This window comes from Martes martes, assembly GCF_963455335.1.
Source record: "Martes martes genome assembly, chromosome: 9".
Lineage (NCBI taxonomy): Eukaryota > Metazoa > Chordata > Mammalia > Carnivora > Mustelidae > Martes > Martes martes.
The window spans coordinates 87,379,691-87,395,505 of NC_137896.1; the positions used below are offsets into that span (position 1 = coordinate 87,379,691).

At 36.7% G+C, this 15,815-nt stretch overlaps 1 protein-coding gene across 3 annotated transcripts in view; it reads left to right on the forward strand.

The window, feature by feature from the left end:
* Positions 1-15,815, forward strand: part of ZNF638 (zinc finger protein 638) — a 134,388-nt gene that overhangs the window by 65,611 nt on the left and 52,962 nt on the right. For 2 of the 3 annotated variants that reach the window (XM_080813031.1, XM_080813032.1), the window contains exons 2-5: positions 1,243-2,755; positions 7,555-7,616; positions 14,071-14,109; positions 15,443-15,735. In XM_080813031.1, the coding sequence (XP_080669157.1) occupies positions 1,243-2,755; positions 7,555-7,616; positions 14,071-14,109; positions 15,443-15,735 (1,907 nt within the window). The remainder of the gene's footprint in view (positions 1-1,242; positions 2,756-7,554; positions 7,617-14,070; positions 14,110-15,442; positions 15,736-15,815) is intronic. The other variant, XM_080813033.1, reaches the window with a different exon arrangement.

The following is a 15,815-nucleotide window of genomic DNA, read 5'->3' on the forward strand; positions in this document are numbered from 1 at the left end:
TTGAACCAGAAAGTGATGATCATCAAATATGATCTGTAGTGTGGATTTTCGTAGTAAGTGTAGATGTCTCAAGACCTCGTGTTTCCCACCTTGCATTTCTATCAGGTATAAAAGTAGGTAAACAGGCACAGTCTGTTTTTCTTTTCTTTTTTTTTAAAACTGGGAGAGGAAGTCAAGTTCGGTGGTCGCTGACCTTGGTCCTGAATGATAGCTAAAGTACTATTTTTCTGAGACTCAGGTTAGAATGAGTTGTGTTGTGCTCTCCTGGCTGGACAGCAACCAGTTTAATACAGTGTCTGGAACTGCAAAATATTCTTGGCTCATATCTATTAGTGGTTAAGAGCATGGGTTATGGGATTAAATTACCTTGAGTGCAAATATTGGCCCAGTCATTTATTATCTGTGCAAGTTACTTAATTTCTGTGCCTTAGTGTCCTTGTCTGTAAAACTTAATATTTGAAGGGGTTATTCTGAGAATTAAATTAATCAGTCCATGTAAAGTGCTTAGAACAGTCACTGGCACAGGAATAGTATAAACTTAGTCTTTGTTATTATCGATACATATTTGCCTATACACTGGAGGGAATCTAAGAGAAAGGTGACTGGTGGTTGTGCTGCATATTATGTTATCTGTTATAATCCATCCATGCTCCTGCGCACTCGTTTGTCAGACTCTAGTCAAGTTATTGATGATAAGTTTTCTTCTTAAAGGAAGATTTGTTTAACAACAGAAACTTAAGCATAGTCTAATTACTATATGGAATTTGTGAGATGTGATTTCAAGGAAGACTGTGTCTTGGAGAAATGGGTCTTATAAAATTTTAGGCTTACAGTTTCTGTTTTAATGGTTCGTACCTAACGTACATATTAAGTATATGTGTATTTCTAAGTATTTTAATGACTTCCTCTTTTTTTCCAGTAACAAAGCGTGAAATAAATCCCCAGTGTTTTTCAAGATTATGTAAAAGGATTTGTAATTACCGCTCAGCACCTAGGACAGCACCCAGTGCAACACTTTGTACATGAACTCTGACTTGAGGTTTGGGGTGTGTGTTCTGGATTCGGGAAAGAAAAGAAGAGAACATTTTGGGAAAGTTAACAATTCTCGTAAACACCCTAAAAGTATATGGAATGAAGGATGGTTTCATGGCTTTGTTTCAAAATGTTTTACACTGGCTGTAGAACCCACTTCATGATGTAGTTTGAGTTAAAATGATCTAATATTTGTGTTTTAACTTTCAGCTTTGTGTTATTCTTGGAAAATTTCGCACCACTTGTGAATTCCTTGAACCTGGGCATTGCAAACCCACTTCTGTTGGGCCCATCTCCTTTGCACTTTGCTCAGATTAAGACTCAGTTGGCGCTTCAGCAGCTGAATGCCGTTGCCTCACATAGTTCAACACCACCTTATACTTTATTAAATCAGGCTTTCTTGAAAATAGCCATGTCGAGACCCAGGTTTAATCCTCGAGGAAACTTTCCACTTCAGAGGCCACGAGCACCTAACCCTTCTGGGATGAGGCCTCCAGGACCATTTATGAGGCCTGGATCCATGGGTCTTCCAAGATTTTACCCAGCAGGGAGAGCCCGTGGAATTCCGCACAGATTTGCTGGCCATGAATCTTATCAGAACATGGGACCACAGAGAATGAATGTTCAGGTAACTCAACACCGAACTGATCCAAGATTGACCAAAGAAAAATTGGATTTTCATGAAGTACAACAAAAGAAGGGGAAACCTCATGGGAGCCGGTGGGATGATGAGCCTCATATATCTGCATCAGTGGGAGTGAAACAGAGTCTAACACAGGTTACAGAGCAGAGTCCTCAAGTGCAGAGCCGCTATACAAAAGAGAGTGCCTCGAGTATCTTAGCAAGTTTTGGATTATCTAATGAAGATTTAGAAGAACTCAGTCGCTATCCTGATGAACAGCTAACCCCTGAAAATATGCCATTAATTTTGAGGGATATAAGAATGCGAAAGATGGGGCGTCGATTACCCAATTTGCCTTCTCAGAGCAGAAATAAAGAAACGCTTGGTAATGAGGCAGTTTCAAGTAATGTGATTGATTATGGGCACGCAAGCAAATATGGCTACACAGAAGATCCACTTGAAGTACGTATTTATGATCCTGAAATTCCAACAGATGAGGTCAAGAATGAATTTCGGTCACAGCAGAGCATTTCTGCATCTGTTCCCACTCCAAATGTGATATGTAATTCTATGTTTCCTGTTGAAGATGTGTTTCGACAGATGGACTTCCCCGGTGAGTCCTCTAGTAATCAGTCCTTTTTCGCAGTTGAGAGTGGAACTAAGATGTCAGGCTTACACATTTCAGGAGGACAGTCAGTCCTTGAACCAGTAAAATCCGTCAGTCAATCCATTAGCCAAACAGTTAACCAGACAATGAATCAGTCTCTTATTCCTCCACCTATGAACCAGCAACCTTTTTCATCAGAATTAATTTCAGCCGTAAGCCAGCAAGAGCGGATCCCACATGAACCTGTGATTAATTCATCTAGTGTACATGGATCAGGAGGAAGCAAAAAGAATTACCAGTCAGAGGCTGACATTCCCATTCAGTCGCCCTTTGGGATTGTGAAAGCATCATGGTTACCAAAGTTTTCACATGCTGATGCCCAGAAGATGAAGAGACTTCCAACTCCCTCTATGATGAATGATTATTATGCAGCGTCTCCAAGAATATTTCCACATTTGTGTTCTCTGTGTAACGTAGAATGTAGTCATTTGAAGGTGAGTGTTTTTAAAGATCACTGTATAATGATACTCAGCGCCCAAAGTTTTTATATTGTGCTGATGTTAAGTAGGCATTGAGGAAATGGCAGAAATTATTTGTGATTGCAACTTCCCTACTTAGTTGTAATCTAAGTAGTCCTGGCCTAAATACTGAATTGAGTGTTAGGCTTTCTGTATTCCTGTGACTGGGCACATGACATAGTTTGTCCATGTACTTTGAACTTTTGGATTAGTTCTCTCAGCAAATTCAGGCAACATAAAATTTATATAACATAAACCATGGACTTATAAAACAACATCACATGAGTCAACTTTAAATAGAATCTGTTACTATAAAAATATAAAAAGTTGGAATAAAATATTTGTACTGCATACTTTTAAGAGACAATATATTGCAGCCTTGCATGTATCTACCTCTCTTGGGCTAAAAGACAGTTAATGTTGATTTTAATATTTTCTGACTCTAGCTAGACTAGGATTTTTAGTGTTTCATGAGAAGGAGCTTCCTAAACTTAATCCATAGCAAAATTGAGTCAAGAATAATTATTATGGGGTTAGCTGTCAATTCAGAATAGTGTAAAATGGTAAACTTTAGAGAGAAAAATCTTAAAAAAATAAAAAAGGCCTTAGGTGCCTCTATGGTCAGTATAATTAGAAGAAAGTATTTTATAGAAGTGCTGAAGAGTAATGTAGAATATACTTTTTTGATAGTACAGTTGACTCTTGAACAGCTTGGGGCTTGGGGGTGCCAGCTCCTGCACCGTTGAAAGTCCAAGTTGACTCCTTAAAAACTACTAATAGCCTGTTGACTGGAAGCCTTACTGACAGCATAGATAGTGGTTAATACATTTTGTATATTAATAGTATTGTATACTGTATTCTTATGATAAAAGTAAGCTAGAGAAAAAATAGTAAGAAGATCATGAGAAAATACATTTATGTATACTGTAAAAAATCTGTGTGTAAGTGGACCCGTGCACTTCAAACCGGTGTTCAAGGGTCAACTGTAATCGTTGGCGGATTTGTGTAGGAATTCTCCAGTATGATTTACTTACTTACATGTATTTGGAAACCACTGTTTCTTCTGTTCACTGATGGGATTTGTAGATTTATATTATAAATGGTCAGGAAGGAATGTACTTCCCATGGAATAAGCTTCGATTCAAGGCCATATCATTGGCTACATACTTTGTATAGGCTTAAAAACCTACAGGTGTTTAATTCTCTTTTTTTTTCTACTTCCAGTGCTGCCCTTTTTTATTGTCTTTGTATTACCCCCTCACAGATTTCAGCTGATGCTTTTGTTAACTCTAGCAAAGGAAAGCGGCATTCTTCCTCATTTTAGCCAAATTTGTGGAGTTCTAGTAAAATAATAGTTGCTGTCCCTATCAAGGGAGATAGCTAAGTCTTGAAAAATCTCAGAATAATTCATAGCACTTAGCCTTTAATTAGTGCTGGTCTAAGTTCCTAATTGAGTAATAGGCTGTCTGTGTTCCATTTGAACTTTTAACTAGTCATGGTGAATCCAAGAAAGGTATATTAAAGTAAAGAACTTGAAAGTTTTTATTTTTTTGGATGGAAAAGGTGTACGTTTATTCAGTAGGTATTTACTGATTACCAGTTTCATACATGGCTATATTAGATGCTGGGCAGAAATGAGAGCTATATAAAGTGAGGATGTTGATCTTAAGCAGTTTAAACAGTCTCATTGGAGAGAAAAATTACACACCTAAGGAATTTAAAAAATTAGAGGGCATCAAATGGTTCAGTGATTGCATTTAACCTGTTTGGATGTGCTGTAGGGGAGAGGGATTTAATATTTCTATCTTGACTTTAGGCTTATATCCATTCAGGCCAGCTTTATTAATTTATCAACACCTATTATGTTTTTAGCAGCATGTAATTAAAAAGAAGTATAAATAATGCTCGCTTTGGCAGCAGTTAGCTAAAATTGAATCAATACAGAGATTAGCATGCCCCATGTACAAAGATGACATGTGAATTAGTGATATGTTCCATGTTTTTTGTAGTAAGTGTAGTTACCGTCATCTCATACAGATAAAAAGAAAGCCAAAAAAAAAAAGTATAAATGTACTTTCTGACCTCAAAAGACTAGTTGGGTAATAAGATTTAGTGACAGTGACTAACTGTGTTGAATCTGGCCTGGAAGGATTTAGGAGGGAACACTTCCTGGAGTTGGTTAAATATAGGTCTTGAATAATGAGTAGGCTTCAGATATACCTAGGGGAGGAGGGATGACATTTTAGATGTCAGCAGTAACAGTAGGTACCAAAGGCCTTCAAAAACTTAGCTTAAGGAGTTTAGACTTGAGGTGAGAGGCATTAGGAAGCTAATTAAGGTGTTTGATACATGAAGTGACATGTTCAAAGTGTATTTTAGGGAGATAAATCTGGCAGATGTATGCAGGGTGAGTAAGAATGAGAAGAGATAACGGTAGGGCACTGAATATGAGGCTTCCCTAGTTCCTTCAAGTTTAAGATGGTGAAAGTCTGGGTTAGTATGATAAAAATAAAACTTTGAAAAATAAATCATTAGTAATTGATTCATTAGAATTCACAGAGATTGCCATTTAAAACACCTTTTTTTAACAACAGCATGATGGATCTAACTAATGAATTCTTCACTACTAGATGACCACATGATAGGGATTTGTGAACATGGACATAGATGGTACAAACAACTTCTCTTGTTTCTGTGTGATATATCTTGCTGCCTTGTAAACATGCATTTATATGACCTTGTAAATAATGTAGCCAATTAATGTAAATTATCAACTGCATTTTTTTTTGGCTAATTGTCATTTGACAGATAGTTCCCCACCACTGAATCTTTAAAACTATAGCCTGAAAAGGGCAACAGTAGACTGTAAAATGTATTTCTTTTCTAAATTGGGGTTCAGATGTCAGAGAAGGAGCTGTGCTTAGTTTAGATGTTATGTCTTTTTGGCTGTCCTCAGTTTAGAAGCTGTCTTTCTGACTTAAATAATTTGGTTTGAGAAAATATTAATTGACATAAGAGATTTTTGAGATAGTTGGAGGATAGAGTTAACTCTTATATGGGTAGGTATTTTCACAGTTTGATTCTGTGCCTACTCAAGTCTGCAGTCTTACAGCATTTCCTGCTTAGTAGGTAATTACTGCTTTTTCTCTAGAGAGGCAGTACTGCTTTTGGATCCTTTTTATCTAATCTGGATACTGTAGACAGTCTAGAAATTGGGGTGGCTTAGGCATATTTATTGAGCTTAAAGCAAGTGATATCAGTGAGTGAAGTGGGCCTGTTAAATAGTACTGTGTGTGTGTGTGCGTGTGTGTATACATATACATATATATATGAATGTTTGTATAGAACTGGAGAGTATGCCTTAAATAGGGCAACTATCAGCATCAGCTGATACTTGCTATATAGAATACATGTCCAGTATTGTTTTTTCAAGAAAAGCTGAAAGTTTGGATTTGGGGGTAGAAATCACTGGATTTTTAAATGATGGTAACTTATTCAAATAAAATGCTCTATGGTGTAAATAAATTATGCCCAACCACTATTTGCCAGTGTGTCTGTTTGATGTAAACAATGTCCAATTAATGTCAAAGACATGGGTTCAGCAGTACTAGAGACTCTTCACTGCCAATCTCTTCTAGCTTTCTATTTGTACCATTGAGCGGGATATGCAAACATTTCTTTTTTGCAATCCACAATCAGTTTCATGGCTTAATGAAGTAGTTTAGGGTTTTTCCTAACCTGTTGCTGAGTATTTTAAATAGCACGCACTTGTCTTCAGATAGTTCTTGACAAGACAGATTCCAAAATTAGTGTCAACTGTTTTAACTGTGGAAACTTCTAGTTTGTAGCAGTGACATACCAAAATGTTTTTGAAATGGATATGAATAACATTTTCCTCAAGGAACATTTTAAAATACAGAACTGTTGAGTAAGTTTTTTTTACCTATCCAAATGCTGGAGAAACAATAAAACATTGAGTAATAATACACATTGCTTTTAACTGTTTCACTTGGGGGACTGTATCTTTGAAAACTGTACATTGTCTTTCCTAAAAATTTTAATCAGATGTATCTTCCAGGAGCTGTTTGTGGGTACACAATGTAATTTTAGGGCAGATTTGTAAATGAAGTAATGTATTAAAAAAGCATTTTGTTCATTGTAAAGCTCTATGTAAGGGATATTATGTCTTTGAAATGGTGTTACTTTCCCTTAAATCCTGAAAATAAATAAGATTTAATCAGCAGTTTTTCATATTTTTACTAATCTTATCCTTTGTCAATATAGTGGGTACCTTGTTTGGAATGGTACTGGCCTAAGAGGTAGGATTTTTTGTTGTTGATGTTGTTAGTTTGAATTTAGAGATACAAGTTATTGATACTGTATTTTTGAGATGCCATTTCAGATACTATTTTGTTTATGGAGTTTTTGGTGTTTTCTGGAGTATTTTTATATGTAAGATGAATTATTTCTGAAAAATGCTTTTATTTTTTCCAAGGTTAAATATATATTTGATTTCAAAATGAGTATCCATGGGTATGATTTTTTAAATGTTTTCTATACTAAAATGTTTCAAAATGGCATCAATAAGGTCTGGTATTAAGTACCTTTGTTTGGAGGTACTTTATTTTTGTGAAATATTATTGAGTAGTCAAATGTTATTTATAACTACATTTGTTAATTTTTGAAAAAAGAATCCTGTGTCATTTTTAAAAGCCTAATTTCATAGTCAGTGTGAGGAATATTCTAATTTCAGCGCTTTTCTCCTTTCACAATAGGATTGGATTCAGCATCAAAATACATCTACTCATATTGAGAGTTGCCGCCAGTTACGTCAACAGTAAGAACAAATTTTTCTTTTTTATAGGTAGCAAATTTATGAAATAGTAATGTTCAGGTATGACTGTTTAATACCTTTAGTGTGGTACTTTAGAGAAAAATATTCTTAGAAAGCTATTGCGTATTTGAAATATTTTATGAAACATATTTAATCTTTTTCCAAAAGGAGAGAATTAAATATGATGTTTTCTTCTCTCTCCTAATTATTCCCAGTAGGTAGTCTTAATATCGTGGGTTCATTCCTTGCTGGCTTGCCTGCTTTGCAATGGTTTATCTATTTTAGAGTAGATAGCATTCCCTTTTCCTATCTGCTCCACTTTCCCAAAGGATAAAAAACTAAAAACCACCCCAAACCAAACACCAGTATTTAATTTCACACGTAAAGCTCTCCTCTGGTTTAGAACCTATTTTAAGAATAAACCTTTAAAAAAAAAAAAAAAGAATAAACCTTAGTGGCACCTGGGTGGTTCAGTCAGTTAAGCGCCTCTTGGTTTTGGCTCGGGTCATGTGAGCCCCATGCCCTGCTCAGTGTGGAGTCTGCATGGGATTCTTTCCCTCTCCCTTTCCGTCCACCTCTGCTCCTTCCCCTGCTTGCTTGCTCATGTGTATGTGCTCTCTCTCTTAAAATAGATAAATCTTAGGAAAAAAAAAAAGAATAAACCTTAAGTGGGAGATAAACAAGCTAAATGTGTTGGTTCCTCAGTATTGTTTCTTCAGTTCTTCAACCTTTTGCTTTTTTTTTTTTTTTTAAGATTTTATTTATTTATTTGACAGACAGAGATCACAAGTAGGCAGAGAGAGAGAGGGGGAAGCAGGCTCCCCCTTTGCAGGGCTCCATCCCAGGACCCTGGGATCACGACCTGAACCGAAGGCAGAGGCTCAACCCACTGAGCCACCCAGGCGCCCCAACCTTTTGCTTTTCTAAGACAGACACCTATGAAGGTGAAAAGTGTGACTTCAGCAGGAATCTCTTATATATCTTGGAGTAACAAAATTCAGTTGTAGTCCCTGTACTCATTAAACACGATGATACAGTTGTATGAAGTTACTGGTCCCTAAACTGATGATAGGAACATGTCTTGGGGCAAATGATTTTGTCACAGCTGTTTTGGGTTTTGGTTTTGTTCTTTATGAAAACATTACCAAAATATTTTGAAATTGTTCAGGACTCTTCCAGTCATAAGTGATAAACTTAATTCAAAGTAGTTTTTATTTTTTATTTTATATTTTTTTTTATTTTTATTATTATTTTTTTAAGATTTTATTTATTTGACAGACAGAGATCATAAGTAGGCAGAGAGGCAGGTGGGGGGCGGGGGAAGCAGGCTCCCTATTGAGCAGGGAGCCCGATTGGGGCTCGATCCCAGGACCCTGAGGTCACTACCTGAGCCGAAGGCAGAGGCTTTAACCCCCAGAGCCACCCAGGTGCCCCTTATATTTATTTTTTAAAGATTTAACTAATTTATTTTTTTTTTAGAGAGAGCCAGGAAGGGCAGCAGGACCTTGAGTAGGGGGAGGAGCATAGAGGGAGGGAGAAGGAAGGGAAAGAATCTTAACCAGCCTTTACACTGAGCATGGAGCTTGATGCAGGGCTCTGTCTCATGACCCTGAGATCATGACCTGAGCTGAAACCAAGAGTCTGACTGCAGACTTAAGCGACTACGTCATCCAGGGACCCCAAAGTCATTTTTAAAGTAAGGGAATTTATGATTCTAGTTTCAGGAACAGCTGAATTGGGTTTTGAAACAAAAATCAGAGTGGTCAGAAATTGTTTCTTGGCTGATCTGTTCTCTTCTGCTTGGCTTCGTGAGATCCCAGGTACACTTCCTCCACAAAGCAAAATGACCCCCATAATTCTGGACTTAAATGAACTGTGTAGTTAGTAATTCTAGGAGTTCAAAACAAACACAACAAAAATACCCTCAAAAAACCCTCTTTCCTCAAAGCTCCTATGTAAGTCCAAGGTTTGGTCCACTTTGAGTTAGTTGTCCATCTCGAAATGAGTTATAATAGTTGGGATAATTGGGAACTCTACCTGTGTTGGGGTCGTGTACCTGCTCCTGCTGTTGAGTGATAAGCCCAACCTGAATCACGTAGACTATGAATAGAGATGGTTTCTTCCCTATGTAGATGCTGTGGAGACAAACACAGGTTATTATATGGAGATAATTTATCATCTGAATTAGATAGGCCTAGCTGCTACTGTAAATAGAAAATCTCTTCTAAGCCACAAATTTTCTCACAGATATCCAGTAGGATGTCTAATGTTTACGAAGGTGAGGGATTTAAGTGGTAGTGAGTCATTTGCTGTAGGTTGGCATTAATGATTCTAGCTACATACACTGCCATTAATTTACTAGAGCAAATGGCACATATGCCTATTAAAGCCTTCTGTGTAGATAGCCTGTTTTTTTTCTTCTAATGCACTTAGGCCCTGATTTTGAAGTGCTTTCTGTGCCTGTCACTGTTAATACTCTAGTCCACATATTTACCTTTTTCAGGCTGTATGCTCTTGAAAGATTCCTTCTTGGCTTTCTCTATACTGCAAAAAATAATGACCAAAAAAAAAAAATAGATTTGATTAGGTGCTTGGGATCCTTCCATGGCAAAATATATGCTATTCCATTCTTTGTTTTTTTTAAGCTACATTGTGTTCCTTTTGTTTCTATACCTTATTGTATTTAGTTATTAACCTGCTGATGTATATTTAGGTTCTTACTCCTTTTCTTGAGGCTGATTATCTTTTCCCTCTCTTTGTTGGATCTTTCTGGATTATGATACAGGAGTAGTTGGTTAACCTGAGAAGAGATACAGTGCATCCGAATTTTATTTTTATTTTTTTATTTTACTTATTTTTTTTTAAAGATTTTATTTATTTATTAGTCAGAGAGAGAGCGAGCGAGCACAGGCAGACAGAGTGGCAGAGGGAGAAGCAGGCTCCCTGCGGGGCAAGGAGCCCGATGCGGGACTCGATCCCAGGACACCGGGATCATGACCTGAGCCGAAGGCAGCCGCTCAACCAACTGAGCCACCCAGGTGTCCCGCATCCGAATTTTAGTATTAAAAATAAATAATAGCCATATTCTTTTTTTAAAGATTTTGTTTATTTATTTGACAGAGAGAGAGCGCGCGCACAAGTAGGCAGAACAGCAGGCAGAGGGAGGTGGAGAATTAGGCTCTCCCGCCGAGAGCCCAATGCAGGGGTCCATCCCACAATGCCGAGATCATGACCTGAGCCGAAGACAGATGCTCAACCAACTGAGCCACCCAGGCCGCTCAGTAATAGCTATATTCTTCTTGTATGCTGGGCATAATTCTAAGTCCTTTACATAATTTAAGTTTCAAAACAACCTTCTGAGATGTATGTATAATGATTATTTGTGATTTTACCAGTGAGGAAACTGAGACATAGTCAACTTCCTTGCTGTCCCACAGCAGATAGTTGGTATAGCTAGTCTGTCTAGCCCATGGATCTTTACTCCTTTTCCCCTTTTTCTGTTCAGCAGATTATTCTGAAAAGTTTCTAAGCTTCAGAAGTTGAAGGGATAGTAAACATTTATATATTCATCTTTATTCACCAATTATTATCATTTGCCACATCTGTTTTATGTTTCTCTTAAGCTTTTTTGAAGCTTTATTTGAAAATAAATTGCAAACATGGTAACTTCACTCTTCAATTCAACATCTCTCTCCTAAGAATAAGGAAAATTTTCTACAGTAGTTATCTGTTACAACCACACTGAATCCTTGCCTACCCCCTAACCACATTCCCAAACCATGAGGCAATCAAGATTCATGTACTGCAGTCTCTTAAGCTAGAATAGCCCACTCTGCTTGTTTCTTCTTTCTTACCTTACCTTCCTTTACCTTTTGTTCGTTCCTTCATTCATTGATCTGAGAAGTATGCTTTCACAATGTTAACTTCTTTTGAAATGTCCAGGAAAGGAGAGTTATCTTGTAGAATGTCCCAAAGTACATTTTGTACTTTTCTGTTTGTGTCCTTATCATTAAATACATATTGAACATTTTTGTCACAGAAACTATAGGTGACATTTATACTTAAACGCATTGGGACACAGATACTGTCACTTTGTTCTTGCCCATTGTTCTTGCCATTGTGCTGTACTGCCTGTGTGAGAGTTATCATGCTTCTGAAGCACATTTTAAACTTGTTATGCAATGTACAGGCAGTCCAACCTCAACCCGCAGAATAGTACACATGCTTTATCTTTCTGCCCTGGGCACCAGAGACAAAAACATGTATTCTAGCAGTCAAACTAGTGAGGATCCAGAACATTATTACGAACTCTTGAATAATAATCCTCAAGCTCTTTTGAATCCATTAAACTGGTGATTGCCAGAAACTTAATAACATCTGTGTGTTGACAACCAGCATATTTCTAGCATTGTACATTTAAGAAAGCTAAGGTTTACTCACATTAAGTAGCTGGCTTTTAGATACATGGCCATAAAATGTCAGCACCTACACTCAGACCTAGCATAGCTTGATTCCAGAGGTCTTCCTTTTAAACACCATACCATAAGATTAGAAATTTATCTTCTTAGATGGTAACAGATTGAGGAAAGTTTTTAAAAGCCTAAGTGTAAATGAAACAGAATTATCCATGTTTTGACAATTAATTATTGATGCCAAGTGATAGATACACTGGATTAAAGTTGACTTTTTTTGTTCTTCATAGTTTGTCACCTTACAGTTACAATAAGATGCTTCAGGCATCATGGCTACTATCAAAGAAGGACAAAGGGGGCAAGAGGCAGGAAGAATTTTGCCAGTGATTTTGCGTCTGTCTGACTGTTTTGAACCTATCACTGGCTATATATTCCAAGGAGGTTAGGAAAGCAAATACTTAGCTTTTTTAGCCTTTGTAGTAGAGGCAGACAAGGGAAAAGGAAGTTGAGAATTGTTGTTGTGTTAACCTGCTATAACAGTGTCTTAGACAAGTAGCAACAAATAAAAACCTCTTTACCTTTACTGTGGTTTTGACCCGACTTCTTGCCAGGTGACTTGCTGAAAGAGTTGGTTGCCTCCATTTCCTTACTTGGCTCTCCTCTTGGTTATTAAGCTTGTTTTTGAATATTAGTTGTCTTAATGATTTAATTTCTATTTTAAAAATGTTTTTAAAATTTCCAATTAACTAACATACATACATACATACATTTATCTATCTATCATCTATCTATCTATCTATTTCTTTTAGAGAGTGTGTGAGAGCCAGGGTTGGGGGTAGGGCAGAGGAAGAGGGAGAATCACCACAGGGCTTGATCTTCATCATGACCTGAGCTGAAGTCAAGAGTTGGACACTTAACTAAGTTACCCAGGCATCCCCAAATTAACCTTTAGAGTTCAGGTTCTCTAGAAAAGATGAGGAAGAAAATGTTTTCTTCTTAGGCTTCTGTGATGTTACTGTTCCTTGTACTTTTTCTTTCTGTGATTACTACTTAATCTCTTATTGGTTTGTCTTTGTCTGCTTTACTCTTCAGTGTTGGTGTGCATAAAATTCTGTCCTCAGTCCTTTTTATTCCTACAAACTATGTTCTGTGTTAGTCTAACACAACCCTTATACTGTATAGGCTTCTTCATGCCTAATTTTCAAATATCTCAGTCCTAATCTTTCCCCATAATTCCAGATACTTATTTCCAATTGACCTGAAAATATTCTTGTATTCTCTTCACTTCAGAAATGCTTATTGGTTCTCTGTTACCTTTTACTTATGTGCAATCTCCTTACCTGATTTCAAGGACCTTCACAGTTTATAATTCTGCCTTTCCAGGTCCCCCCACACACCCCTCCCCCCCCCGCCATGATTCCTTTTTATCATTTCCATGCTGCAAACAGACCAGTTCATGGAATAGAACACTTGTTTTGCCTCTCAATTCTTTTATGTATGGCCACTGCATCAAACCTAGCTTGAACCATGCCTATTGGTAGACTTAAGGGCTACCTGAAAAAGAGCCTTTTCTGCAGATTTTCCCCTAATTCTTCCACCAGATGTATCTCTTCGAGGACTGCCTGGTACAGTGTAAAGAGCACCATACATGTTGTTTTGTGTAGAATGGGTTCCCTTGGAGTTCTGCAAAGTGCACGAACTGTCTTTGTCTTTTAAACCCTACCTAAACTTGTGTCATGTACCTATTCTATACATCTTAACACTTGTATGTGTATTGCCTGTTTTACTTTAAGAAACTTTGAAATCTTTGATGTATTGAGAATGTGTTTCTTTTCCTTGAATTGCCTACTAGAATAATGCTTTGATTATTGAATTAGACACTCAAAATATCATACTTTCAAGAAAATTTTCATACTTTAATATACTAATAAATTACTATGTAAACTTAGGTTTTGAACAGTCCTCCTGATGATACATTGCAAGGAAGGATTGAGACATACGGTCTCATTTTAACTGTTCATTAATACTATTTATTCTCAAAATAGGTATCCTGATTGGAATCCTGAGATCCTCCCATCAAGAAGGTAATTCTTTTTAATAGTGATATTGTTGAGACTCTTTTAAAAGTAAACAGGTAGGGGTGCCTGGGTGGCTCAGTGGGTTAAGCCTCTGCCTTCAGCTCCGGTCATGATCTCAGGGTCCTGGGATTGAGCCCCACATCGGGCTCTGTGCTCAGCGGGGAGTCTGCTTCCCCCCTCTCTCTACCTGCCTCTCTGCCTACCTGTGATCTCTATCAAATAAATACATAAAATTTCAAAAAAAAAAAAAAGGTTTAAAAAAAAGTAAACAGGTACTTTTTTTTAAAAGGTCTTATTTTTAATTGAGTTCCTATTTGATAATTTTTACTTTTATTTTAAAATTTTTTAATTTTTACTTTTAAACAGCAGACAAATGCAATAATCTCTATGAACCTTTCTTTAATTATTCCAGCTTAAATGTGATAGCTTGCCTCTCTGAACTTCCATTTTCTTTTTTTTTTTTTTTTAGTCTTTCTGAAAATACTTCCTGCTTTTGTTATTGTTTTGTTTGTGTGGTCTTATGTTATAAATGTCTTGAAGGCTAGGAGTGGTTTTATTAAGTTGTATTCCCTAGGAAGTCTTGTATTTAAATGTTTGCATATAAACATTTTTATATATATGCATAATGTATGTAAACATTTTTTTTAAAGATCCTACAGACAGAGATCACAGTTAGGCAGAGAGGCAGGCAGAGGGAGAGGAGGAAGTAGGTTCCCTGCTGAGCAGAGAGCCAGATGCAGGGCTCTGTCTCAGGACCCTGGGACCTGACCTGAGCCGAAGGCAGAGGCTCTAACCCACTGAGCCACCCAGGCGCCCCTGTATATAAACATTTTTGTACATTTTTTGTATATTTGTGTATAAACATTTTTTATATATATACAAAATATATATAAATAAGTTTTAAACTTGTATTTAATGTTTGTATATAAAGTAACAGCAGTCAAAGAAATATTTGTAGATGGCATAATCTCTTGGGGGAAAATGTTGAAAATATTTGTTTATATAAATCATTTCTTAAATCCTTTATATAACTTAATACTTTCAATATATAGTTGACTATGAAATGATATAGGAAAAGACCAAGAAATTGATAGAGGGTCCTCTTCTGTATATTAGCAAAACAGGGATCCAAGCAATTTGAGGGCTGAGCATCTGTTCTGATTATCTTTATTTATCTATGATGGTGAATTGTGTCATAACAAATAGGTTTTTGTTTTAAATAAATAATACGCTATCAGAGTTTGGTATTGTTTATAGTCTGTTGTTAAGGAGCCTCTGTCATATAGTTAAATTTACATTAAATTGCTGAATCTTGTGATTCCCCCCTCATACTTTATAGAAATGAAGGCAATAGAAAAGAAAATGAAACTCCAAGAAGACGTTCTCATTCCCCCAGTCCTAGACATTCTAGAAGATCAAGCTCAAGTCACAGATTCCGTCGATCTCGAAGCCCTATACGCTATATATACAGACCAAGAAGTCGAAGTCCAAAAATCTGCCATCGTTTCATTTCCAGATACAGATCCAGATCCCGTTCACCATATCGAATGAAAAATCCATTTAGAGGTAGTCCAAAATGCTATCGATCAGTTAGCCCTGAAAGGACATCACGGAGATCAGTGAAATCATCAGGTACACTTATGGTTATGAATAATAATACATATTATAGTATATAACATAATAAATTTACTTATTTTGACCAAATTTTTTAG